The 26,446-nt window shown below is 35.1% G+C and overlaps 1 protein-coding gene and 1 long non-coding RNA gene across 4 annotated transcripts; one reads left to right on the top strand and one right to left on the bottom strand.

The window, feature by feature from the left end:
- Window positions 1–7,656: 7,656 nt before the first annotated feature.
- Window positions 7,657–12,065, bottom strand: LOC105042103 (uncharacterized). 3 transcript variants are annotated; one of them, XR_012139245.1, is made up of 5 exons: window positions 10,731–12,065; window positions 10,486–10,658; window positions 9,642–9,909; window positions 9,467–9,525; window positions 7,657–8,639 (listed from the first exon to the last, which is right to left on the bottom strand). It is a non-coding gene; the product is annotated as an uncharacterized lncRNA (long non-coding RNA). The 3 variants fall into 3 exon arrangements; XR_012139244.1 differs by having other exon boundaries at window positions 7,657–9,525; XR_012139246.1 differs by lacking the exon at window positions 10,486–10,658 and having other exon boundaries at window positions 7,657–9,525; window positions 11,623–12,060.
- A 6,469-nt stretch (window positions 12,066–18,534) lies between these two features.
- Window positions 18,535–25,690, top strand: LOC105041792 (calcium-dependent protein kinase 1). Its single transcript, XM_019855305.2, has 8 exons — window positions 18,535–19,245; window positions 22,194–22,337; window positions 22,442–22,594; window positions 23,292–23,407; window positions 23,497–23,664; window positions 24,295–24,422; window positions 24,512–24,611; window positions 25,346–25,690. The coding sequence occupies exons 1-8, from the start codon at window positions 18,573–18,575 to the stop codon at window positions 25,397–25,399; spliced, it is 1,536 nt and encodes a 511-aa protein (XP_019710864.1). The 5' UTR covers window positions 18,535–18,572; the 3' UTR covers window positions 25,400–25,690.
- Window positions 25,691–26,446: the final 756 nt, after the last annotated feature.

Below are 26,446 nucleotides of genomic sequence, written 5' to 3'. Positions count from 1 at the left end.
ATGATTATATATTTTATTATCGAAATTAGAATATGAAATATGATTTATGAAGAATTATGATATAAGAAATATTATGAATTGACAATCTGACTATGTAAAGGACCCCGCCAATGGGGACATATACGTTGGCAATTGATTGTCTTGAGGATTTATGTCGCCAGCGAAACCAGCGACATGTCGCCAGAGAGACCAGCGACAAACCGCCAGCGAGACCAGCGGCTCCAAAGAACATGGCTGCCAGATGATTCGCAGCCTACCGCAAGCAAATACGTGGTATTATGACCCTGCTACAGGAAAAATGTGGTCATAGCTCATGGTTGACGAAAAGAATTGAAGAACAAAAAAAATTGAAATCTGGAAAGAAACTTGAATTTTCAAAAAAGAAATGAATTTGACATGAATTATGTTGCATAATTGAAATTGATTTCGAATTGATGAACTCTATATGCTTATTTTTCTATAATTGATTATTTACTTGAATGCCTGATGAAATCTGTTAAGAAGTGATCATTGCTTACTGGGCTGTCTAGCTCATTACCTCCTATTTTACTATTTTTACAGATGTTGAAGAATTAAGATGATACAAAATATGAATGGAAGAGTGATCAGAAGCAGAATCCTTATACTTTTATTTAGGTTGAAAGTCTTATTGAATTTGGTGTAAGACCTATGAATCATTGTTGAATTTATTAAGATATTAAAGAAAAAACTTTAGATCGTTATATTTTGGATTTAAATTATTGACTAATTATTCCGCTGTTGTTTTAAGATAGTATGATAAGATGCCTTGCATGCTTATGGGAAGAATTTTCTATGAGTATGCGGCGGTTGCCATGACCCTCGATTCAAAATCTCGGGTCGGGAGCGTGACAATTCAAGTGGTATCAGAGCATAAGTGGATGAATTATGAAACATAGAATCAGATATAGAATGGATGTAAGTGGATAAACACCAGGAACATTATAGTGTAGATCTTTGATGATTGTAGTGGAAGAAATCTTTATAATTTTTGATTTAATATTAAGATTATGTATAAAAAGATCGCAAGAGATTATGACATATGGAGTTTGAAATATGATGGATAATCTATAGATCATGATTTGATTAGTTAGATTCTGATTGAAAGTAATTACAAAAGGATTGACATAAAATTTTATTGTGCATTGTGGTTATTAATTTGATCATTGGTTATTCAAGTGAATCGTAAGTTCAAATTCGATGTGAGAATAATACTATAATATTACTTCTAGTTGAAAAGTTGATTATTATTGACAAGATAAAGATTTGATGATAAAATGTTATTTCAGGATGGACTAAGAAAAATCTTTTATGATGCTTGATTGGAATATTTATCGAAATTAAACTTGGTATGTGGATCATATATATAAAGTGGCATATTAGGATGAATGTATATTTGGAGATATTGCAAAGAAGCCTATTTTTTTATTGATGAAATTGATTTTGAGGTTGTAGAATATTCATCGCACTAGAATCTTTAATCATAATCCTTAGATCTAAATAATGGATCTTATTATGTCTTTTGGAGACTACATGATGTGTATGAAATTTCAATTTAAAGATTTCGTATCTAAGTTGATCAAAAAATTTTCTGATATTATTGTTGAGGTTGTTAATGAAAAATTGATACCTTTAGATTAAGATAAAAGATCTGATTTATATTTATTTCAGATTAAGGGATCCATGTGAATTTACAATTTAGAAATTTTTGGATTTAAGAATTGATATGGAGTTCCTTTGCTTTTGTTAACGAGGTCCCTAATTGAAACTACCATTAAATGGAGATTTGATTTTTGAAGCTTGTATGATTGTTATGAAAGGATGTTTGATAGATATTGAAGATCCTGATGATAAAAATTTAAAAAAAAAATAATGATTTGAAATTCTTATATATTCTGATTATGTCCAAATTTGGTGGAGCATCGAAGGATTTTTTTTTCTCCATTAATTTGACTTATAAAGATTTTTGGTTTGAAAATTATCGAATTGAATTGATATGAGAATTAAGATTTGATTCATATTGATTATAGTAAATCTATATGATGGTTTTAAATATGATATTGGACTCAATGATTAATCAAGATTTTTGTACACCAGTAAAAGTATGAATGAGAATCGAAAGTTAATCTTTAACTTCAATTGAAATTTGAAACTTTAGATCTTTTCTATTGATAAGATAAAGAAATAATTTGATCAAAATTTTTTTGGTGAAGCTAAAAAATTTTGATTGTTAGATCAGAGTGCGCAGCGGAAGCATGGTAATCTGGATTACTTTGAGTAAGTCAGGAATGTTGATTCTTTGAGACAAAGAATTATGATAGATGATATGGTTTGATACAAAAAATTTATTGATATTAGAAAGAATAATATTTAAAAAAAAAATTGAATATCCCTAATGTGATTTTCAAAAGTAGAGCTTCCACCTACTATGCTACAAAAAATAATTAGCATCCTAATCCTAGGATGAGTGGACCTTTGATTTTAGATTTAGAATATTTAGAGATAAATTTTTTTCTATCCTAGAATTAAATTTTACAATTCTCTATTTATTAGGAAGAATTTGAGATTGTTTATCGAATGATGATTTCGATCTTAGATTATTATACTCAAATATTTATCTCCAGGGTATAATGAAATTTGAAGTTAGAACTCTTTTGATCATTATTATTTCTCAGACTGAATGGAAAAGATTGAGGTTATCTATTGATATTGATGATTGTTCTACAAAAGATAGATTGGAGTTATTCATAATTTGATAATGAATCGATTAATTAAGAGTTGTTAATGTTTAGATAAAGAAAATTGATATACTTACTTAGAATAGAAACATTGATTTTGATTATAAGAAAAATATAGTTTTGATTTAGATCAATTTTTGAGTTATTGATTTTTATTATGGAATGATTTAATGATAAAATTTGCTTCAAGAATTAGAATATTTAAGAGTTTGAGGGTTTGAGTAAGAAAATTTCGATGACTAGAAATAGTGATATTGATTCAATCAACAATGGTGATATTGATCTTTATGAAATGACTTAATGATGAAGTTGCATCAAGAAATAAAATATCAAAAGTTCGAGAATGAGATTGAAATGATAAATCTTCAACCTTTGAAAGTACGAATAAGAGAAAATATTTTTAAATTTTGATTGATTGAGATGTCATCATATGATTCATAGAAGTATATTTTCCTATCTTATGATGGGTTAAAATTAAGAGTGGTTAATATTTTAAAATAAATAAATAAATGAATGATGAATGAAGTTCTTCTGCAAGAATAGAGATATTGACCTTTTTCTATTCACAAGAAATAGATTTGATTTTAATTTGAGTCATGAGATATTGAATATTAATTTTTACAGGAATAAGATCATAATTTCGAAATCTTGAAACATTGAAAATCTTTGAGATGGTGATCTTGATAAATAAGAAAATGGATGGTTCCGTTCAGATCAATATTTGATGTATTTACTTTTTTCTTATGGAATGATTTAAGAATGAATTTATATCAAGAATTAGAATATTAAAATATTTGTGGATGAGATTCAAGTAAGAAACTATGAAGACTCAGGCAAGAAAAATTTCGAGGACGAAATTTTTTTTAGAGGGGAAGAATGTGAGGCCCGACCCAAGCAACGAATCCAAAGCCCAAAACAAAAAAAAAAAAGGAAGGAAAACAGAGGAGAAGAACTCCCGAAGGGAGTCTTCTTCCTCCGTTCACCGGCTCCTAATCGGAGTCGGAAACAAGTTTCCTCCGGCTCTATTTAAGGAGGAGAACCCTCCTCTGTCCTCTCATCGAGAAATCCCGGGGTAAAACGGCGGCAATCGTCGGAAAAATCCCGTGGAAGACCGTCCCTGTGCCGTCCAATTTCTCGCCGGAAAAGCTTCACCGGCGACGGAGGTAAGCCTCCTCCCCTTCCTCTCTTCTCCCTCTTCCTTCCCGTACCGATGTGCATGCTCGCCGGCGACCGAAGTCGTCGGATTTTGTTGCGGAAGAACCTCTATATTTTGCTCGTTTTTCTTTGATTTCCGACGCCGGTGGTCGCCGCCGACCACCGATTTTAGCCCTCTTCTTATCGACGAGTCACCCTCCTCTTGCCGACAGCCGCCCCACGCCGGCTGCGCCGCCGGCCGGCCAGCCAACGAGGGGACCTCACGATCCCCTGTTTCGACCCAAAGGAACCCACGGGAGAAAAAAAAGAAAAGAAGAAGAAGGAAAAGGAAAAGAAAAAGAAAAAAAGAAAAGAAGAAGGAAAAGAAAAAAGAAAAAAAGAAAAGAAAAAAAAAAGAAGCAGAAAAATAATATAATAATAATTTAATAATAATAAATAGGATTTTCTTCTCTCTCTTCCGTGAAGGAAAAAGAAAAAAAAAAGAGAAAGAAAGAGAGAAAGAAAAGAAGAAAAGAAAAGAAAAATTATTAAATTAATTAATAAATAATGATATAAATAATAAAATATGAGATAGAGAGTTTCTCTCTCTTCCCTCTCTCTCTTCAGCCTGAACTAGTATTTTCTCTCTCTAGAATTGAACTATCTCTCTCTACTTTCTCTCTTTAGAATCCTCTCTCTAGATTATTTCTCTCTCCTAAGATTTTTAAAATTTTGAGAAGAATGATGATGAATTTAAATGATCCTCGTGATGAATTTTTGATCTGTGATCGTCGGACGGTACACCGACATCTACTTTGATCAGATCAGATATTTTTAAGATTTTAATTTTTAAAATTTTATTAAATTATCCACATGATAATCTTAGCATGATTTGATCTGATCGATCAGGATTTGTTGAATCATATTGTCTGAAAAATTCAAGATGAATTTTCTCTCTCTAAAATTTTCTCTCTCTAAAATATTCTCTCTCTTGATTGATTCTCTCTCTAAAAAGATTAGTGAATGAAGAAATTTCTTTTAATAGTCTTGATCTGATTCTAATGAAGAATCCTGATCCATGATTGTCAGACAGCGTACTGGCACCCACCTTAATCAGACCATGAATCTTTAGATTTGATCATCCATGATCCTGATCTAGCCATGACTTGATTTGATTATGTTGATTTCACCAATTGAGATATTGGACCAATCGTAATGTTGGATTGTGTCACCTGATCAATTCGAATTGTACCTCATGAATTCTCTCTCCTCTGATTTTCTCTCTCCACTTGATTTTATGAAATCGATGAAGAAATCTCGATCCTATCACTTCGAATCCGATTTGATCTGATAGTCAAACTTTGGATCATTTAGGTCCTAATTAGATTTTGATTAGATAAAATTAAATGATCGGACCCAATCTAAACCGTTGAAATATGATATTCGTATTCTTTCTAATTATTGAAATTGATTCTGTATAGGATTGTGGATGTTTGATCATGGGATATCGCGATATGATCTACGAACAGAATTTTTGGAAGAAAATTTATAGAATTATGTGGATTTATTGGAATACGTTTGAGGTAAGTAATGTTTCACTTTTTCTAGATTTATCGGCAAATTATAATATATTTTTCTGACATGATTTGTGAAACGATGCATGCATTGGATGAATGATATTTTGTTATGAAAATATCTTATTTGAAATGTTATGATGAAGCATGATTGAACATATTGATTTCATGATGCATTATATTGATTGATTTCGATACTACATGATTATATATTTTATTATCGAAATTAGAATATGAAATATGATTTATAAAGAATTATGATATAAGAAATATTATGAATTGACAACCTGACTATGTAAAGGACCCCGTCAATGGGGGTATATACGTTGGCAATTGATTGTCTTGAGGGTTTATGTCGCCAGCGAGATCAGCGACATGTCGCCAGAGAGACCAGCGACAAACCACCAGCGAGACCAGCGATTTCAAAGGACATGGCTGCCAGATGATTCGCAGCCTACCGCAAGCAGATACGCGGTATTATGACCCTGCCACAGAAAAAATGTGGTCATAGTTCATGGTTGACGAAAAGAATTGAAGAACAAAAAAAATTAAAATCTGAAAAGAAACTTGAATTTTCAAAAAAGAAATGAATTTGGCATGAATTATGTTGCATAATTGAAATTGATTTCGAATTGATGAACTCTATATGCTTATTTTTCTATAATTGATTATTTACTTAAATGCCTGATAAAATCTGTTAAGAAGTGATCATTGCTTACTGGGCTGTCTAGCTCATTACCTCCTATTTTACTGTTTTTACAGATGTTGAAGAATTAAGATGATACAAGATATGAATGGAAGAGTGATCAGAAGCAGAATCTTTATACTTTTATTTTAGTTGAAAGTCTTATTGAATTTGATGTAAAACCTATAAATCATTGTTGAATTTATTAAGATATTAAAGAAAAAAATTTTAGATCGTTATATTTTGGATTTAAATTATTGACTAATTATTCTGCTGTTTTTTAGGATAGTATGATAAGATGCCTTGCATGCTTATGGGAAGAGTTTTCTATGAGTATGCGGCGGTTGCCATGACCCTCGATTCAAAATCTCGGATCGGGGGCGTGATACATATATACATACATACATACATACATACATACATACATATGTATATATATATATATACAGACATATGTATATATATGTATACATATATATATATATATATATACAAACATATGTATATATATGTATATATATATACATATATATGTATATATATATGTATATATACATATATATATGTATATATATATATATATATATATCTATATGTATGTATGTATATATGTATGTATGTATATATGTATATATGTATATATGTGTATATGTGTATATGTATGTCTATATGTATGTATATGTGTGTGTTTGTAGATATAGATATGTATGTATATATGTATATAGATATGTATGTATATATGTATATATTTATATAGATATGTATATATATGTGTGTGTGTATATGTGTGTGTGTGTGTCTCTCTCTCTCTCTCTGTGTGTATTGTGTGCGCGCACGTGCGTGTGTGCGTCTATATATATATGTGTGTGTGTATGTTTATATGTGTGTGTATGTATGTATAAATAAACAAATAAATATATATATATATCTTTATTTATTTATTTATATATATATATATATATTTATTTATTTATACATACATACATACATACATACATACATACATATACATATATATATATATATATATATATATATATATATATATATATATATATATATACACATATATCTGTGTGCGTGTGTGTGTGTGTGTTTGTGTGTGTGTGTGTGTGGTACAACAATTAGCAAGCTGGTTGCTGGCAAAATGAAATCACAATAATAATGACAACTTAATTTTAAAATAATCTCATGCACTCACAAGAAATGACCGTCTTTAAGGCCTTACATTTTGGTGAAAGGGTCGCATCTTGGACCAAGAAAGCAAAACATAAATTACCATAGAGACTAATGCATCACAGGAAAAGTAGTTAAAAGTAAAACAAAATTGCAGTTGGAGAATGCATGCACACAAACAATAACAAAATATCTTCTGATATTATTCCAAGTAAAGAGATGAACAAATATCGCTAGTATGCTTGAAGAAAAGGAAGGAACACCTTGTAATTATCTTTGACATCAGATGCAGAACAGGCCATCTCAAAGCCATTCTTTTTGCCATCTACAGACAACGAAGTCCAAGTATATGCATGAAATTATTTGGTTGCATCAGTAACATGACAATAAGGGGTATTGCAATGTCAAAAACTAACAGGAATAGAAAGAACATAATTAATACTCACTGGGTGGCCAAAAGGGCCAGTCATCTATGGCCAACCTATCCAGAAAAAAACAGGGTGGTTGCATGCCAGCCTACAGATTTTAGATCTATAAATAAACTCAAGTTTATACATGGACATGCCAAACTCTAATATACTCTTTTTTTTATTAAAAAAATTCTACCAACAACAGTTGCTTTCTTTAATTGCTGTCTCACCCTTGCTATGATCTTAATTATCCTATATTCCTAAACACATTTTAAATTTCTAATTAAACAAGGAATTACTACCTTATATATAACTTTTAACTGTTCAAGATATCATAAGAAGTGAAAAGAACAAGAAGGAGATAAAACAAATAAACTTTAAGAAGCCATTGTGATACATATGCCCCATGCCTGACACATGCGTATATACAGCCACACATACATAGTGTTCGAAACTCTAGTGTTGATAATTTTCAGTTTTTATTCAAGGACATCCAACTATTGGGTTTCATTAAAATAAGTGGTTATTTACATTTATTCCTCCAAATATAAGTTAAAGCCTGGCAAATTTGACGTAGACGCATCCACCCAACAAAGTAAATTTTATCCAATAAAATATTTAATTAAGTTAACATTTGAAAATGGAAGTTATCTCGCCAATCCAGTTAAAGACATATGAATGCATATCTTTGGCTCGTCAACTCTTTTCTGTAAATTTACCATGTCCAGCTTCATCTGTAGCACAGACCTATAAGAAAAAGGATAAATGGATTACAGCAATCAAATCAAAGACAATATAAGCTCCATAACTAAATTACAGCTCAACAGCAGAACATGTTAAGCTTTGTTATCCTTGAATCCTTTTCCTCATACTCTTCAATTGCATTGCCATCTCTTTAACTAACCTAAAAGAATGAATCAGCAAAAATTAGTTGAATTACCATTGCACAACACATGCTTTAGTGGGCAGCATATATTTTAGAGGGCAATGACAGCAGTAACATACCATGGAAAAATGAGAAACAAAGGAAGCACAGCAATACAAGTGTTTACATAGTTTAGCTGTATGCCTATGTCTATGGGACAAGAGATATGTCTTCTTGAGTGAAATCACAGAGGATGATTAGGTATCAGACAAAAGTTACAATCTATAGTACCTAAACACTGACACAGATATTTAACCAAATTCATGATAACCTCGCCATTTTACATATGATACAATCCATAAACAGGATGACTAAATGACCTTAATCTAAGATGGAAAAGAACTTTTTTTTGCCTTTTATGTCTTTAAAATCAAAAACAGAACTCATCTTCAGTATGGGCACCTGAGATAAAATAGCTATCAAATATCTTACTATACAAGAAGGCCTCCTTTTGTTCGTTCATAAAAGTCCAAACGTATTTATGGAAATTCACCTGTGAGTGACATCATGTACCTTCTCCTACTTTCTTTTCTCTCATCTGCTGGTAAAGATTTTCCTTTCCATCTCTATACTACCATGAATGAATAGGAAATCTCCATTTATATTAATCTAAAAGGTGGGAGAGAGACAGTGGAGATGCTTATGATCGCTTATCAGTAAAAATATTTTTCATTTTCCTCAGATGGTGATGCTTCATAGTCAAAAATACTAGAATCTTTATTTTTAGTGAAATAAAATAATATCAAAATGTTCTTTGTAATACAAGGAGATGGTCAACAATTAGAAATAGAGAACAGAAATCATACCTCTGTGGCAGTTTGGCTAGGTGAAGCAGCAGCCTCTAGCTTCCTCAATGCATCTTTGTCTATGAGCCCCGCCAGCAAATATACACCATAAAATAAATGGAAAATAATGAAATCACAACAATATCAAAGAGAACTCTTTTTAAACCAATCAAGAAAGAGAGAGGGATTGCCCAACCTTTAAAGAAGAAAATCCAATTATCATGTTAACAGCAGTAAGCAGGTGGAACTGAACCGGAAAGCAGCCTAGGTGATACCATTTCAGGAGCTCAAACCCTCCAGGGACTTTGCTGGTAGAGCCCAGCCTCAGAGAACCTGCAACTTTGGCCTTCCCACAATTCTTGCAAGACAATCGTTTGGAGTTGGCATACTCTGCAACCACTTTATGGGAGACCATTGAAGAATTATTTTGATTAAATTCATCCTGCTTCATCTGTGCTAGAGAGCTGAAAATGAAAAGGATAACAGATATAACATTAAGACAGACATAGCATCTAACTAGTTATTCCAATTCAGTGAGCAAACATGTTAATGTTTGGTTTCTTTGAACCCTTTCCTCTAACGCTTCAGCTGCATCCCAAATCTATTTTACCAATCTTTTTTGATGGAAAATGGAGGGAGCAAGATGCTTCCCCATTGTATGTATTAAAATGTGTAGTGTACAAAATGGGTGGTCACTCACGTACAAAATTTATGAGGGAAGAAGGGAGTGGTGAGTATAGGTTCATGAGAGAATTTATGAGGAGGTAGTACACCAAAGAGGAGATAGGAGTGTGCACAATCTTTTGTGGCTGTCTACATCTTTGATTGAACAAATATTGCTCCAAAGCTTAAAAGTCAGGAGAGTCTTGCATAGGAATGCACTGATTGAAGATTGCTTTTGTAGAAAGATTCTAGTGGTACTGTCACACCAAATTTGCCAGCAAAGAGTGATGATAAGTTGATTTAAGGCCCTCTTGAATGATTTATGTATCTTTTACTCCTTCAGGAAGTCCGCAACTCTTTCAAGTTGGGTGGCCAACCTTGAATTTTGAGGCACAACTTCATCCAAACTAGATGCTTCATCTGAAGGGACACTTGATGAAAAGATGGAAACGATATCTACATTTGCTCCGCATAAAGGGCAACCAAACTCACAACCCACCCTTTTCTAGCAAGAATCTCCCCAATCTAAAGATTGTTCTATTTTACCAACCTGAAAGAAACAATAACATTAAGCTAAATATGCATAATACATCATATGAATATAATTGACAACTAACCACACCTTCAGACACTTATGCTCTTATCTATGTCCATTGCACCATGCTACTGACATTTGCTGTGCTATACAAAAGCAACAAATAAATAAAGAACATACAAGAACGTTATTCAGCAATATAGCTACATCTATGGAGCAATATATCGATTTTCCTAGTTGAAATGGAGAGAATAACTGGGTGCAAGATATAAATTACAGGCTACAGTACCTTAACATTGACACGAAGAATATTTTTAACCAGATTTACAAAACTCGACGATTTCAGACATGATATAACCCATAAATACTGCAACTGGACTAAACATCAAAGGAAAATGGGAACCATCAAGGTTTGAATCTCCTTAAATCCAAGAACGAAATTCTCTTCCATGGCTCTCGGGAATCTTGATGTACAAAAGACCTCCGCACAAAAAACCACGTTTTCTTTGTGAAAAATCGCATATAAGCGGCACCATGCGCCTTCTCCTACCATCTTTACTCTAATCGTTGGAAAAGATACTCCTTTTTTAAATCTTAACCAAGAAACAGATAATAGGCCTCTGCTTCTGTTAATCAGGGAGGTAAAAGTGACTGTGTATTCTTTCTTCAGACCATTTTTCTTTTTGTGCTTCTTGATGAAAGAAATCCAAGTTTTCAAGTTTCAACGAGATCAAAGCATACCAAAATACCGAAACTACAATGAAAGGACCAACACTCTGAAACGAAGATAAAGATTCAGACTTAACTAACGGTTTGCTCGGATGATGCTACAACCTCTAGCTTCTTTAATGCATCCTGATCACAACTCTGACTTCCCCAAGAAGTAGTTGTCATAAGAAAATACAGAAGCAAAACTATATGGATATCAAAATACAGGTCTTTTTGGATAACTAGAGAAAGGGACAGGGATCGCCCAAACCTTCTAAAAAGAAAACCCCATATCTCCTCCGTGGCAGCGAGAGGGTATCCCGAGCCGGAAAGCAATTCAAATGATACTATTTCACGAGGTCAAACCCCCGAGGGTCTTCGCCCGACGAGGCCAGCCTCTAAGAACCCGCCCCGATGGCCTTCTCGCAGTTCTTGCAAGAATAGCTGCCGGATTTCGGGTGCTCCACGACCACTTTGGGTGGCGACGCCGTTGAAGAGAGCGAGGCGAAGGCTCGAGGGAGAGGAGTTGTGGGCGGGGGTGTTGGAGAGAAAGAAGCGATTGCTAGGGTTTTATAGCCGTCGAGGGGGTAGGAGCGCCTAACGCATTACGATTCGATTTCACGCCATTCTCCGGTTCTTGGAGGAAGAGAGAGAGCGGGGATGGCGTGTCAACGTCTGAGCGGTAATGGAGGCCCATGTAAGGCCTACGCAGTACCGACCTGATGAACATACAAAAAGTCAGCAAAGCACGTGCCGACACTTGTGCCTATGTTTAGGGGAAAACCGAGGAAACGGGAAGCACGATCATGAGGTCAGTTTTCTCAAAACCGGTTTAGGTCAGGTTACAATAGCAATCTCCTATATGATATCCGATTCAAGAAAGAAATTTAATTTAAAAAATTAAGAAAGAATTAATGCTGAGATAATTATGATTTAGAAAGTCCTAGAATTTTAATCCACATGTTCATCTTACCATCCACTTTGTACTCGATTGATTTCTACTCAGATCCAATTGGGCCAATATTAGTTAATGGCATCCCACAACAATGATCTAAGCCATTTGATCATATTAGAGTTGGTAAAAGATGTCGTGATCTTTTAACCTAACTCATATCAAATTTGTAATAAATAGATATTGATTTAAACTAAATAGATCCACCCATTTTGACTTGTTTATTAAAGAGGTATGGTTCAAGTTCTAACAATATAATTTATTTAATCCGTCTAATATCAATCATGTCAGTTGGACCGAGTTCGAACCCATCATATGCATCCATTCTCGAACCCAACTATCATACTCTACTATCCATTTGTTTGCTCGATTGAATCTGCCTAACCTTTTGGATTTTTTTTTTTTTACTTCTTCCCTTTTCGAGTTTTTAAGGTTAGGGTTTCTCCTCTAAACTGGTTTGTGCTGAGGATGCGAGGCAGAAAGAGGGTTGGAGGTGGAGGTGGAAATGGAGGAGGCGGGATGATAGGTGGGGAGCAACAAGCCCATCAATGGCGACATTGACGTTCTTAATGAGCTAATCAATAACCTTGTTAGACAGATGTAGTTGAGTTGATCCATAGAGATTTGGGCAGAGAGGTGGCTGCGGCAATCTCAAAGGCCCTTGGTGATGCACACTTTGCTGTGCCAATCCTTGTGCCTCGTGGACCATACAATATGCCCCTTTGGACCTCCACGATTTCTTTGGTAGCCCTCCATCCTATACTAAACCTCGACATTGGTGTTGCTAATGGTGGCCATAGTTGTGGCCATGCACATTAGTTATGTGATCAAAAAGACTAGTATAATACAGGAGGGAGTCATGGTAGGCATGGAGGATGAAAAAGAAGGAGACTAGAAATAGAAGTGCTTCCTAGGTAGTGGGTTTCATTGATGGTAAAAGAGATGAAACTGGAAGCCTTGGGTTTGCTGCTTCTTTTTTTTTTTTTTTTCCAAACCCGCTACACGTTCTGCCACTGGCTCACCGTCTCCTCTCTCTCCAAGCCCTTTTGCCTCCACCTCTTCATCTCCCGTGATATATTGATTTGAAATTGCACCTCGACCAACTATATCCTCTTTTATCCCTTGTTGTTTGGTTTTATTTGTGAAATAGAATGGCAATTTAGGTTGGTAGTTAAGGTTGAGCACGGATCAAATTTGATCAGATTGAGAGAAAAATTTTATCCGTCGAATCTAATCAGATTGAAAAAAATTCAATCCACTACCGACTGTTTATCATATATAAACCATTTAAAATCGAAGTGAACGGTTTGTAGTGGATTTGGATGGGTTGTATCGGTTTGAATTTCAATATTGATCCAATGTTGATTTTAAGTCCAATATTGATCCATTTAAGCTTATTTACTTTTTTTTTATCAATTTAATGCAAAAAAGATCTAAACATTATAAGTTATAAATTTTAGATTTATTTTTGAACTTGTACATAACAAAACAGAAAAATAAAAGATTTACTCATTTATAAGTAACTACATCTGAAAGTTTTTACTTTAGAATTGTCTCAAATTGATGTGCTTCCATCAACAATTCTGCATTAATATTTTCATAAATCTAAATGGATGACATGATATTTTTTAGAATGTAGTATTGAAGTCTAAACTATGCCATCCCAAAATAAAAATGAGTTTGTGAAATACTACATCGGTTGGATTCGATTTCATATGGTTTAAAAGTGTAGAAATTAAATCGATCATAAATAATCAATTTTTAACAAATCCCAACCCAATTTCATCTGATTTATGTCTTTCAACTGATCAAAATCAATATTTATTGGGTCAAATTGGATGGATTTCTTTAGATTTTGGTTATTTGCTCAGCCCTATTGGCGGTGATTTTTTAATTGCAATGGTGGAGAGCATTAGGATACAAATTAGGAGTAGTGAAAAGGCAATGGTGCATGGGTCTGTGTTGGAGGATTTCATCTGCTTGAAGCCAATGTCCTTTTCAAATGAAGTTGGATGGACTTCATGAAGATAAACAAGCGAGGCCGGAGAATAATCCGGATTGGCTCTGATCCAGCTAACTTTGGAACTAGGTAAGTGGAGGTTTTTATTCTTTCTTTTCTCCTTCTAAATCATATTTTATTGATGGTATATTGGAAGTTTGATTCGATATATTAGATGATATTAAGATTTCAAATCTCATGGGACAGAACTGTCCTAATTATTCATGAAATATGATATGCTATTAATCTTGCCCCATCCCGATAGTTGGGATAGAGATGTTCTCAAAATATACCGATTGGGATACTAGGATAATGGTAGAACAGTTCTGTCCTTATATATGAGATGGTATGCTATCCTAGTGTCTCATGGGACATTCCGATAAGGCTTGAATCCTTGGATGGTATGTTAGGATAGTGGCTAAAAAGATCTATTATTGATTTGACTTAATTTAATTTGTTTGTTAAACAAATTAAGCAGATTATGTTAGATTAACCACTTATTAAATATACAGGTTAAGTTTCAATTCTTGATCTATTTAAGAAAAAGGTTAAGCTTAAGTTTCAAATTTTGTGATCCAACTCATATATGAACCCAATGTAATATAATTGCCACCCTTAGGATCCATTTGGTTGGGGTATGTCAGATTACGGGGTAATCTAATAATTTATGAAAATTATTTATCTAAAAAAATAATTATGAAGAAAAATCATTTTTACTATATTTGGTTAGTGAAAAAATTAATCCAAAAAATGGCACTCAAAAAAGATTACTATGTTTGGTTAAGGATAAATTTACATAGAAATATGGCCACATTTATAAATATACTCTTCAACATAAAATAATTTTTTAATACTAGGATAGCATTGTTATTTTTAATTAATTTTTATGTAATGACTATAATCATATAGTCCTTTCATAATACCATCTTCATTTTATTTTTTTTACAAAAGCTCTTTATTGAATAAATTTGGAAAGACATCAGAATAAATTTAATAATTACATATGCAGCTTTTTTAAGAATATTTTTGTTAAGTATGGATTATCGCTATTTAAAATTTTATTAAATACCAATCTTCCATGATATTTGTTTTACCTTTTCTTTTTGAAAAATAAACATGAGATTCACTAACTTTTTTACTATCTCTTTCTTCCTTTTCTTTCTTACCAAACATAGTAACCTGACATGAGAATTATTTTCTCGTGCCAGATTACACCCAACCAAACGGCCCCTCAGATGTAATTTATTACCTCTAAACTACTTATATAATAAAAACCATGCGATTTGGTAACCTCTAACTTATACATTAAGTATTATATGTATAATTTAGACTGTCGATTTTTTTTTTATCACTTCATATGTATGCTAGGAGTTTTCAAATCACATGATTTTTGATATGCAAGTAATTAGATATAATAAATCATATTTAATAACTCATATCTTTAATATGAAATCTTTAATATATAATCTAGACTTGATTAGATCATACACACACATATTATATAATATGGAGGGTTGGCTTGTGCACAGTTATCTATTCATCACATGGAGCCGATATTAATGACATCAATATAATATATTCAGTTTTCATTAAAATTTATTATCTAAATACAGTAAATACTAATAACAATTTGACAATGATATTAATATACTCTGTTATCATCAAAATTTAGTATTTAAAATATAATGAATAGTAATAACCATTCATCACATGAAGCTGATACTAATGGCATGATATTGATATACTTGGTTATCCTTAAAATTTATTACTTAACATACAAGAAATATTAATAATATTAATACTAATGTGCGTGACCATCATTAGACTTTGTTGATTAATATGCAATAGAAATCTAGCTATTGCATCCTTCTATTTATGATGATTTGTTATAAGATTATGATATTGTATTTCAATAATCATAAAAAAAGTAGAAAGATACCGCACATCGAATGAAAAAAAAAAAGAGATTTATTAAAAAATTGAAAGAGAAAGAAGAAACCACCTTTCTCCCTCTTTCCTGGGTAAACCCTTGTCCTAACGAGATTTTAATATTCCCTTCCCAAGCAGCACAAGCTTACAAAGACTCCTTACTTCTCATAATGGACTGGTGGTATGCCCTTCACATTTATATAACATTATACAATTATAACATTACACAATTCCTCTTCCTGCAAATTTTATGAAATTTTATTTAAAATTATATAAAATACTTTTATATAAAAACTTTTACCCTGCACATGCATCACACTAGGAATGCTAGTAAATGGAAAATGTCCAACTGCATATAGAGTCTAGGCATCAAAGGAGAGTCTAATTATTCTACCAAAAAAAAAAAAAAAAGGGAGAGTCTAATTACAGATCCTCTTACATTATAATAATAGAGATATAAAGAAAGAAAATATTAATATCTCCTCAGCTTATCAAACATGCAAACATGAAGAATTAGAAGAAATTTGGAACCAAATTATGGATATCTTAACTTTTGAACAAAGTCGCAAAGAAGAACTTAATAAACAGAAGTATAATGATTTTTTTTGTCATGTCTTGAATCATCAAGTCTTTTTTTTCTTTTTATCTGAAAAGAAGGAAAAATTCTCGAGAAAAGAAACCAAAGAGAGAATGGGCATTGTAGCACTAAGAGAATAGGGTAATAGCCATATTGTCCCATTTTATTAGAAAGTGAGATTCCAAACACACAAAACTTATCTCAGATGACAATTATCTAGCTCAATAAACTTGTGATCCCCACTAAATAATAGACATTGAGATCAAATTTCCACCCTAGCACTTCCATCAAACATTAGAAAATGTGGCCTTTGAACCAAGGATGCTAATGGGCTGAGCTTGGGTTCATACATGCGAAATTTTCAATAGCCCAGGACCCGAGCCGAACAACATGAAGTTCATTATAACCAACCCATTTAAATAACATACTAGTGAATAAAATAGGTTGACCCATATTTTTATAGTTCATAGTTCAATAGTTAACATGAGCTATTGTGCTACTTTTTCTTTCTTTCCTTTTCTTTTTTTTTTTTTTGGGTACAGGAGTGATTGTTCAACTGTTAACATGAGCCTTAGTTCTATAATTATATAGGAAACTAGCAAGTCTTAAATCAGATATTAGCTACTATAATTTGAGCATTATTAGTGATGCTTTTGCATGTGGAATACCAAGTTCCGTGATAAAAAATTCAAACTTAGAGGCATCAATTTTTTTCAAAATAATATGACTATATCACACAAATGTTTTATAAATATATAATAAAATTATAAAAATCATCCAAAATTAGAGATAAATTATATTTACATTCAATAGTTTGAAAATTTTGAAATTATCCTCTTAAGGTTTATTTTCGTCCAACAATTAATCCATAATTTCATATGCTTTGGTCAAACCATTAATTTTAAATAGAATCCAAATATCAGAAAAAGTTCAAAAATGATAAAAATAGTTTTAAGTAATATAACAGCCATCTAATTCTAAAGACATTAACAATATATATATCCTTCCCTCTATTTAAGGATAATTTTAAATTTTTATATGAGATAAATAATTTTATTAATATTATTACTTTAAATGGATATAAACATAGATTTTATAAATTATTGAATATAAGTCTAATAAATATTAAAACCTGAGAGTTTTGGCAATTTAGTTTAAATATGTGAACGAGAGTCCCGCTTTTGGTTTCTACCAAAAAAAAAAAAAAAAAAGAAGGTCCCGCTTTTGGTAAGGAGCGGTCCGGTTGGGAGACACCGTCATTTTGGATGGCATCCAGGTAGCGTACTTGGTAAGCCAAAAAGAATAAAAAAAGGGAACAGGTTAATGTAAACTACATGGATAACGGCAGTTTAGTGACCGGACGTCCCTTAAAGCAATCCGTATTCTGCCGTAGCACCATCCATGGTTCTCCGAGTGGGCTCCGCCGGTTGCTAGCAACGTCGTTACGCGAGGAATCGTGCCCTCGACTAACACGCACTCAGCGAGTCTCGAGGCCTAACTAAACTGTCCTGGACCCGTACAACGTCCACTCGTCTCGCAGGCACTGCGACCGCAGGTAGCGGTCACGTAAAATGCGGTAGTTAATTGTCTAATTTAATAAACGGCTCGGCACCCGCATGTTCGAGCTGTCTAATTTAATAAAGGAGTCGTCCCCTGTGGCGGATATTTTGCACCGCAGAGAGCTGCGACCGCATGCTTTCTTGTCCACTTCAAAAATCCACGAACCCCCCAGCCCCCGGAAACCGACCCCTCAAAGAGGACCCGATGGGAAACCGCGGCTCCCGCATCCGGACCAACCGCACCGCCGACTCCGGCCGCGGTGGATCCGACCGCCCTCCCTCTTCCCAACCCGGCGACGGCGACGGGTCTAAACCCATCCGCTGCCTGCCGGCGGCCTTGGCCGCCCCCCTTCCTATCGCTCCCAACGTCGGCCGCGTCCTCAGACGCCCCACGCACGACGTCCGCACTTTCCATACATTCGGCCGCGAGATCGGCCGCGGTCAGTTCGGCATCACCTACCTCGTGACCCACAACGAGACGGGAAAGCTCTTGGCCTGCAAGTCGATCGCCACGAGGAGGTTGCTTCACCCCGAAGACATCGAGGATGTCCGGCGGGAGGTCCAGATCATGCACCACCTCACCGGCCATCGGAACATCGTTGAGCTCGAGGAGGCGTACGAGGACAGGCACTCGGTGAATTTGGTGATGGAGCTGTGCGAGGGTGGGGAGCTCTTCGACCGGATCATCGCCAGGGGCCACTACTCGGAGCGGGCCGCCGCCGCGCTCTGCCGCGAGATCGTGACGGTCGTCCATGTCTGCCATTCGATGGGGGTGATGCATCGGGACCTCAAGCCGGAGAATTTCTTGTTCTTGAACATGAGCGAGGATTCGCCACTCAAGGCCACCGATTTCGGGCTCTCCACCTTCTTTAAACCCGGTAAAGATCCTTTTCTTGAATCTGTTTACGAGTTGAGACTGAGAGTATGCGGATTCTATTTATACAGTTGAAGAATATGAAATTTGATGCTTAGATTAAACCCTAGTGTAGCCTTGAACCTTCGAGTGAAAGCTTTTATCATCAAAATTTTGGAACTTTCTACAGGCAATTCTCAACTTAGGCATCAACCTTTAAATCTTATTTTTATTTGATAAGATAAAGTAACCTCATCTTTCCAAAAAATAAAAATAAAAATAAAGTAAGCTTCAACAACCACTCTCGCACTTGCTTGCAGCCACGAACCACGTCTGATCATATCCCATGCACATCCTTCGTCCTGAATGAATATGATCCGTGTTCACATGCATGGTTTCATATACATGTACTGCACCCCTCTATCTGTAGCACCTGATCATATACATCCATCTTTGCTTGAATAGCCACGCACATTTAGCATACTCTCACCCACATGGCTTAGCCCGTCCACCTATGCATAATTGGCTTATTCTTATTGGGAACGTCTGGCTAAAACACCATCTCCATAGGATCTTTTCAATATCACATATCGCAGTAGAAAAAAAGAAGCAATAAAATAGAAACAATTAAATACGTGGATCAGCCAAAACGCTTGCTTTTACGGGGTATGCAAGCTTCACTATAAAAAAAAAAATTATAAGAGGAGATCACACCTTCAACCTTTGTACATCTAATTTCTCCCTCACAAGAATCTCTCCCTCACAAAAACTCTCTTTAGGAAAATCTTTTGAACCCCTGAAACAATCGCTATCCGCTGCCTGACAGTTTGTTTGAAGCATCCCTACCTCTGCTCTCTGTCGGTTCCTCTCGGTTTGCTGCTGCTCTGAGTCCTCTACCGAACACACCACGCCATGCTGCCTTCTGTTCGCTACCACAGGTCTTTTTAAAGAACTAAATCCGAGCTCTGATTGGAGATGCACTTCGATTAAATCTCAGAAAACCTCCCAGCCTTTGGATCTTCACCGCTCACATCTCCAACCATCGGATCGTACAAACAAAGCCTCAGATCATGTCCGCTTACTTTCGGACCATTAGATTAGGACTCAGATCATGCCCGCGAGCCTCTGAAGTCATCCGATCGCGAGCCAGTCCATGAAAACACCCGTGAGTCGTGGGAAACCAGCTCCGATCCACGATGAACCACAAACTCAAAGAAAACGCCCGCTCGATCCATGCGGGCCCCCATGGACCGTTGGTCCATGCACCATGCGTGGACCGCATCGGAGAATCGCACGGGCTGCGCCTGCACGAGCCTGTCTGGGCCTGGGCTGCGCACCGTGTGCGCCAACGCGTCTGCACGCCGCTGCGCACGCTCGCTCCACTGGCCCACCACCGGCCACCGCCAGCCTCCGTCGCTTTGATCTTCATGCAGACTTCTTTCGACTGTGACTTCTTCATTCGAACTCCGTTTAGGTTGATCGTGAGCTCGTTGGACTTTGTTTGTCATCGCAAACTTCGCTGTGGACTCAGTGTGGATTGAATTTCAAGACGTCAAATCCTAACAGTTCTAAATATGATATCAAATGCCCTTGCACTCTTTGGCTCTTCTATGTCTTAGATATACACAAAGTTCTTCTCGTCTACCATAACTAGAAGATAAAACATTGTTATGATAGATTTGATTCTCCACTTTGTTCTCCTATTATCTGTCAGGTGGCATCATCATCTTTGACGATTAACAATCTGCCACAAATCTTGCTCAATCAAACATGACTTCCGACAAGAACTCCAATAAGAATAAGTGGTGCTATTCAATTTTTTTAGTTAATAATGATGATTCATCGATCGAGTCATACAAATAAGAATCCACATGCTTACACCAATGCACGATAAATTACTAGAAGTTTTTCAACTATGCTAAGTTACAAATATACAAACTACCAAACTCAAATCATATGGCTCCAATACCATATAGAAAATCTACACATTGACTGATACTATGTAGAACAATACGACCACTTGAAGAATAAGATTGGTTGGGCCATGGTCATCAAGAATAAGCACCAATGATAATATAGAAATGGATCAAAAATGAAAAATTAAAATTTACAAAAACTGACAAAACTAGGTCATAGTTCTTGGGCTACTCCAAGAATGCCTCACAAGTTCTCTCTCCAATATGCACACACCATGAACTCCATCTCTAAAAAGTCATAGGGACCCTAAAATAAAAGCTAAAGACTACTCATCCTCAGACTCAAAAAAGGACACTAGTGGTTGCTTACTTAAAATACAAAAATTCTGATAATATTAGGACATATTATTGACATGATAACCTGCTGAACTAAAATAAAAGATCCTAGTAGAACTAGGATGTGTAATGACTCTCAACATTGAGGACACTTAGAGACTTGGCACCCCTGCCATGTTTCTAGGTAACTCTGCATCGGGCATTGTTGTGGTTAATGTTGGTTCTCACACTTGCAAATCTTAGCACAATGATGTACAATTTGCTATCTTTGACTTGCTTTTCAACTTTGTTTCTTTAAATAACTTCTGTTAGTGAGAATGGTGGAAAGGGATCTGAAATTTCTTTTTCACTTTATGATGCATCTAGAGACCGTGGTATTTTATAAATGCTACCATTAAATTTTGCACTGGGCCAATCATGGAATGGAAAGGAGTGAGGGTAGAGGGGAAGGAACCAACTTACCGTAGATGTCTTCAAGGACTAATATGATCAAAACCCTTAAATTTTCTAGAGGAAGGGATCATCTTCTTTTCAGTATTTCTTATGCTTGTTAATTTTCTTTTTTCTGCCATTAAACTTTTAATTATGAATCATGGATACAAATGCTTGTGAAGGCATATCTAGCAATGCCGTATATGTCAACTATTTTTGACTTTAGCTAAATTGAACTTATGAGCTTTTGAGGGTTCTGATTATTCTTAGAGCAAACTCTCCGTTGCAGGAGAAGTATTCAAGGATGTTGTTGGGAGTGCATATTATATAGCTCCTGAAGTATTGCGGAGGAATTATGGACCAGAGGCTGATATTTGGAGTGCAGGAGTGATACTCTACATTCTCCTGTCGGGTGTTCCTCCCTTTTGGGCAGGTTCGCACATTGTACCATAAACTGTTTTAAATGTATCTATTCTAACTTTCGTATCCGTTGTAACTTTAGTAAGACGGTACTTCTTTTTTTTTCCAACTTCACAGAGGATGAAGAGGGTACATTTGATGCTGTTTTACGTGGGCATGTTGATTTCGAATCTGATCCTTGGCCTTCTATATCTAGTGGTGCAAAGGAGCTAGTCAAGAATATGCTAAGGCGAGACCCAAAGGAGCGGCCAACTGCTGCCCAAATTCTGAGTAAGTCTTAAAATTGCAAACACATCCACAAGTTCAACTTCAAGGCAAAAAAGCTTCTATTTCCATGTGCGTATGCATGTTTTACTTATCAAAACTGGCCGAATACGGCCTGTCTTTTCTATGTAATTTTGAGATCTTTTTTTTTCTTTTGAATTTGACTGCTGCCGCATTTTCCTGATATAGTTTGGTTTATTCTGTTTGTTACTTTCATGAAATATTCTTGTATCATCATTAACGATGATAGCAGTATCATGTCAACCATATTTACCAAAATCTATTTAGAGTTAAGAAGCCTAAGTAATATTTACGTGTTGGTCTTCTCGGCACTGATTATGGTCACTGACAAATTTTATGTCTGCTTGAATTCATAGAGTTCAATTTTTTTATCGATGATGAATGTAGCTGCCATTTCTCTTTAGAGGACCTCACAGCTTCAAATTCTAAAGTTTTCCATTCTGCATGCAGCATGCTGTCACACGAGCATTGTTGGTGTTTGGTGTTACTCTCGTATTAAATCTCCCATGTCTAATTTACAAGATGTTCTGGAGTCATGTTTCTTAATTCCAATTTAAAAACGAAGCACTGAATTATATTACTTCACTGATGGCAAAACGAATTCCTTCTATGAAATTTCCTGGGATTTGTTTTCGCCCCATCCTTTGATATTTCAGTTAACTCAGTAAAAAAATAATTGCAGATCATCCATGGATCAGAGAAGATGGGGAAGCTCCTGATAAACCAATTGATGTTACAGTTCTAACTAGAATGAGACAGTTCAGGGACATGAACAAGCTTAAGAAAGTAGCCTTGAAGGTGACTGATTGCATCTAATTTTCTACATTGTCTATTTGGATTCATTTATTCCAATATAATTGGTAGAGTTGTACTGCGTTCTTGCTTAGGTAATAGCAGAAAACCTGTCCGAGGATGAAATCATGGGTTTAAAAGAAATGTTTAAATCTATGGACACCGACAACAGTGGGACAGTTACTCTTGAAGAATTAAAAGCTGGTCTACCCAAACTTGGCACCAAGATTTCTGAATCTGAAGTTAGGCAGTTGATGGCAGCAGTATGGTTTCTAGTCTTTCTCCTTCAGACACATTGAATCTTCTTATGCTTTCTGTACATTTTTTTTCCCACTTCTTTTCTTTGATATAAAATCTCTGTGTTCAGTGTGATACTATTGGCAACACATAAAGGTGAAATCAGTTCCAAGGGAATTTACTTTCTTGACCAGAAACTTATCAAGCCTATGGAGAGACTAAAGACATTCTAGATAGCACATCATATCATATCAGCCATATTACGTCTGTTCTCGAGCAGCAATATTAACTAATATGAGTTGAAATATGATGTTCTAATGATGTAGCTCATTCTTGAAAAAGAAAGTGCCCCCCTGACGCTTGCGTTCAGGGCAAGAAAAGGGTTCGGTTTTCAACATAACTTTTCAACATATAAAAAATTGTGCTTGCATTGAGCCTTGAAAATGTTGGCTCTCTAAAGATATATTTTTGAAAACACACATGCGTATTTTGGTTGCATGAAATGATTTTCGTGAAAAGCATGGATTTCTATCTTGTTGCCTACTAACTCCTATTTATGTTAGGATGTGCTTGTTGGCTTCAGTGATATCTCAGCTTATTGTTGTTGGATGCTGGTGTAATTGTTGTTCAACGTATTTGCTCGATTTTCTTAACAGGTTGATGTGAATGGAAATGGGACCATCGATTATATTGAATTTATAACAGCCACAATGCACATGAATAGAATGGAAAAGGAAGATCATTTGTTTAAAGCGTTTCAATATTTTGATCGAGACAAGAGCGGGTAACCTCTCATTTGCAAGTGTTGAATGCTATTTAATATTAAATCTTAAATTAATTTTCCAAATATTTGTCCACTCCTTTTTTGCATAGGTACATCACGATGAAGGAACTTAAGCAAGCTCTTAAGAAGTACAATATGAGGGATAAGAAAGCAATAAAAAATATCATTGCAGAAGTAGATAAGGATCATGTAAGCTTTCTGTCACTTATTTTTTCTTATTTCATATCTACAATAAGATTTATATTCGGAGAAATTCCTCCAATATTCTGAGTCGTTCCAATTTGCTTGAAGGTGTTGCTGTTTATTATTGTAGAGTTTTGATGAAAACAGTTGAGAAATAGTGATTCTTATTAACTACCAATAAAAACTGCCATGAATAATCAGCACTGGTAGCAATTTGTGTCACTAAAATTATCCTGCACGTTTTGAACGTTGTTTTGCTGCTGTTGGTCGATCTACCAACCCTCGGTGGCTCGTTTTAAACAGGAGTGACTGACCAAATGCTTACATACGAACTTCGTAAGTTATTTTGTGATGTTGATAAATTTCAATTTCTTTTGCTGTCAGATGCAGAACTCTTAACGAGCCCTTATCTGTGCTAGGTTTTTCGTGAAACACATTGGACTGGTTTAATTGGGAAACTCTTTCCGTATTTTAATCCGAAAGGCTGTACTAAAATCTATGAAATGTATGCAGCATTTAATTGGGACAACTTTTATACATTCAATTGCCTGGAGAATGTCTGTTTTAAAAGATGGTTTCTTCGGGGGTTAAATTAATGATGCCTCCCCTCTCTCCCTGCAAGCAATGGGGATTTCCATGTTACCGCTTGTGTAAAGGATCGGTTGTACCAGTGAGGTACATGGTAATGCTCCATGATGAAATTGTGCAGCAGCTCTAATCATTTTCCACTCATGTTGCAGGATGGAAGAATTAACTATGAGGAGTTTGTGGCCATGATGAGGCAAGTACGCTAAAAGATCATTGCAAACAGGCAGCGTCAAACAAGAGTTACGCTGTTCGATCATGTCACTGGTTAGGCAATTGTGACGTTTAGTTGTCTCATTCCTGGAAGAGGAAAGCAAACAAAACTCATGATTCATTTCCTGGAGTAGTTTGGCAGGGAAGGAAATTGCATCCCAGATAGATTCAGTAATGCTTGCAATTTCTGAGTGTTTAGCCTCCTGCAAATAAAGCGGTCCGAACATGGGAACAATTCCAGCATTTTGTGTGATTAATACTGATGCCTTGCTGATTTTGGTCTTTAACCGTCGAGTATAACCATGTTAGGTCATCACCCCGTTTTGTTCCCTGACTAAACATACACTTTAACATCGCTAACTAATTTTTCAGTTCTTCGTTACAATAGAGTCGTGATTAATTTACAATTTATGTGGCCAATGTTAAAGTTTAACCCACAGTCGGCGAAAATGAAAAAAAATGCATTCGAATGCGACCACTTCAGATGGGACTGCAAGTGCCACTTTTTAAGAACTCACCGGCTCCGTACTTGGTCCGTGTGGAGTCCCGATGTCACGTCTGGCTGGTTAAGGAGCAAGTCCGGCGTTTTGACCACACCGTCGGTGTAGATTAATACGGATCAGATATATTAATATATCTATATGTTGACATTTTTAACGGCTGCAACTGAATATTAAAATTAGTATTTATTTTTATTATAAATATATACAGTTACGAATAGGATATTGAGAGGATTTATATTTATATTTTTATGATTAATAAATACAGTTACGAATAGGATATTAAGTGGATTTATATTTGCTTCAACGGATATGGATATAAATTATATCTATTTTTTATCCAAAAATAGATATAACTCGAATCTTAGCTGGATGTAAATAAAATTTTTAATTAAATTTAATAATAACAACCAATGCTAATTATATAATTATTTAGAATATAAATAAAATTTACTATCCAGACAGAAACAGACCGTCAGGGGGCCTTGGCCCCTCCCCCCAACTTTTTTATAATTTTTATATATAATTTAAATTTTTTAGATA

Source organism: Elaeis guineensis, chromosome 2, assembly GCF_000442705.2.
Source record: "Elaeis guineensis isolate ETL-2024a chromosome 2, EG11, whole genome shotgun sequence".
Taxonomy (NCBI): Eukaryota; Viridiplantae; Streptophyta; class Magnoliopsida; order Arecales; family Arecaceae; genus Elaeis; species Elaeis guineensis.
The sequence above is the reverse complement of the archived record's forward strand: the minus strand, read 5'-3'. Positions and strand labels throughout refer to the sequence as shown.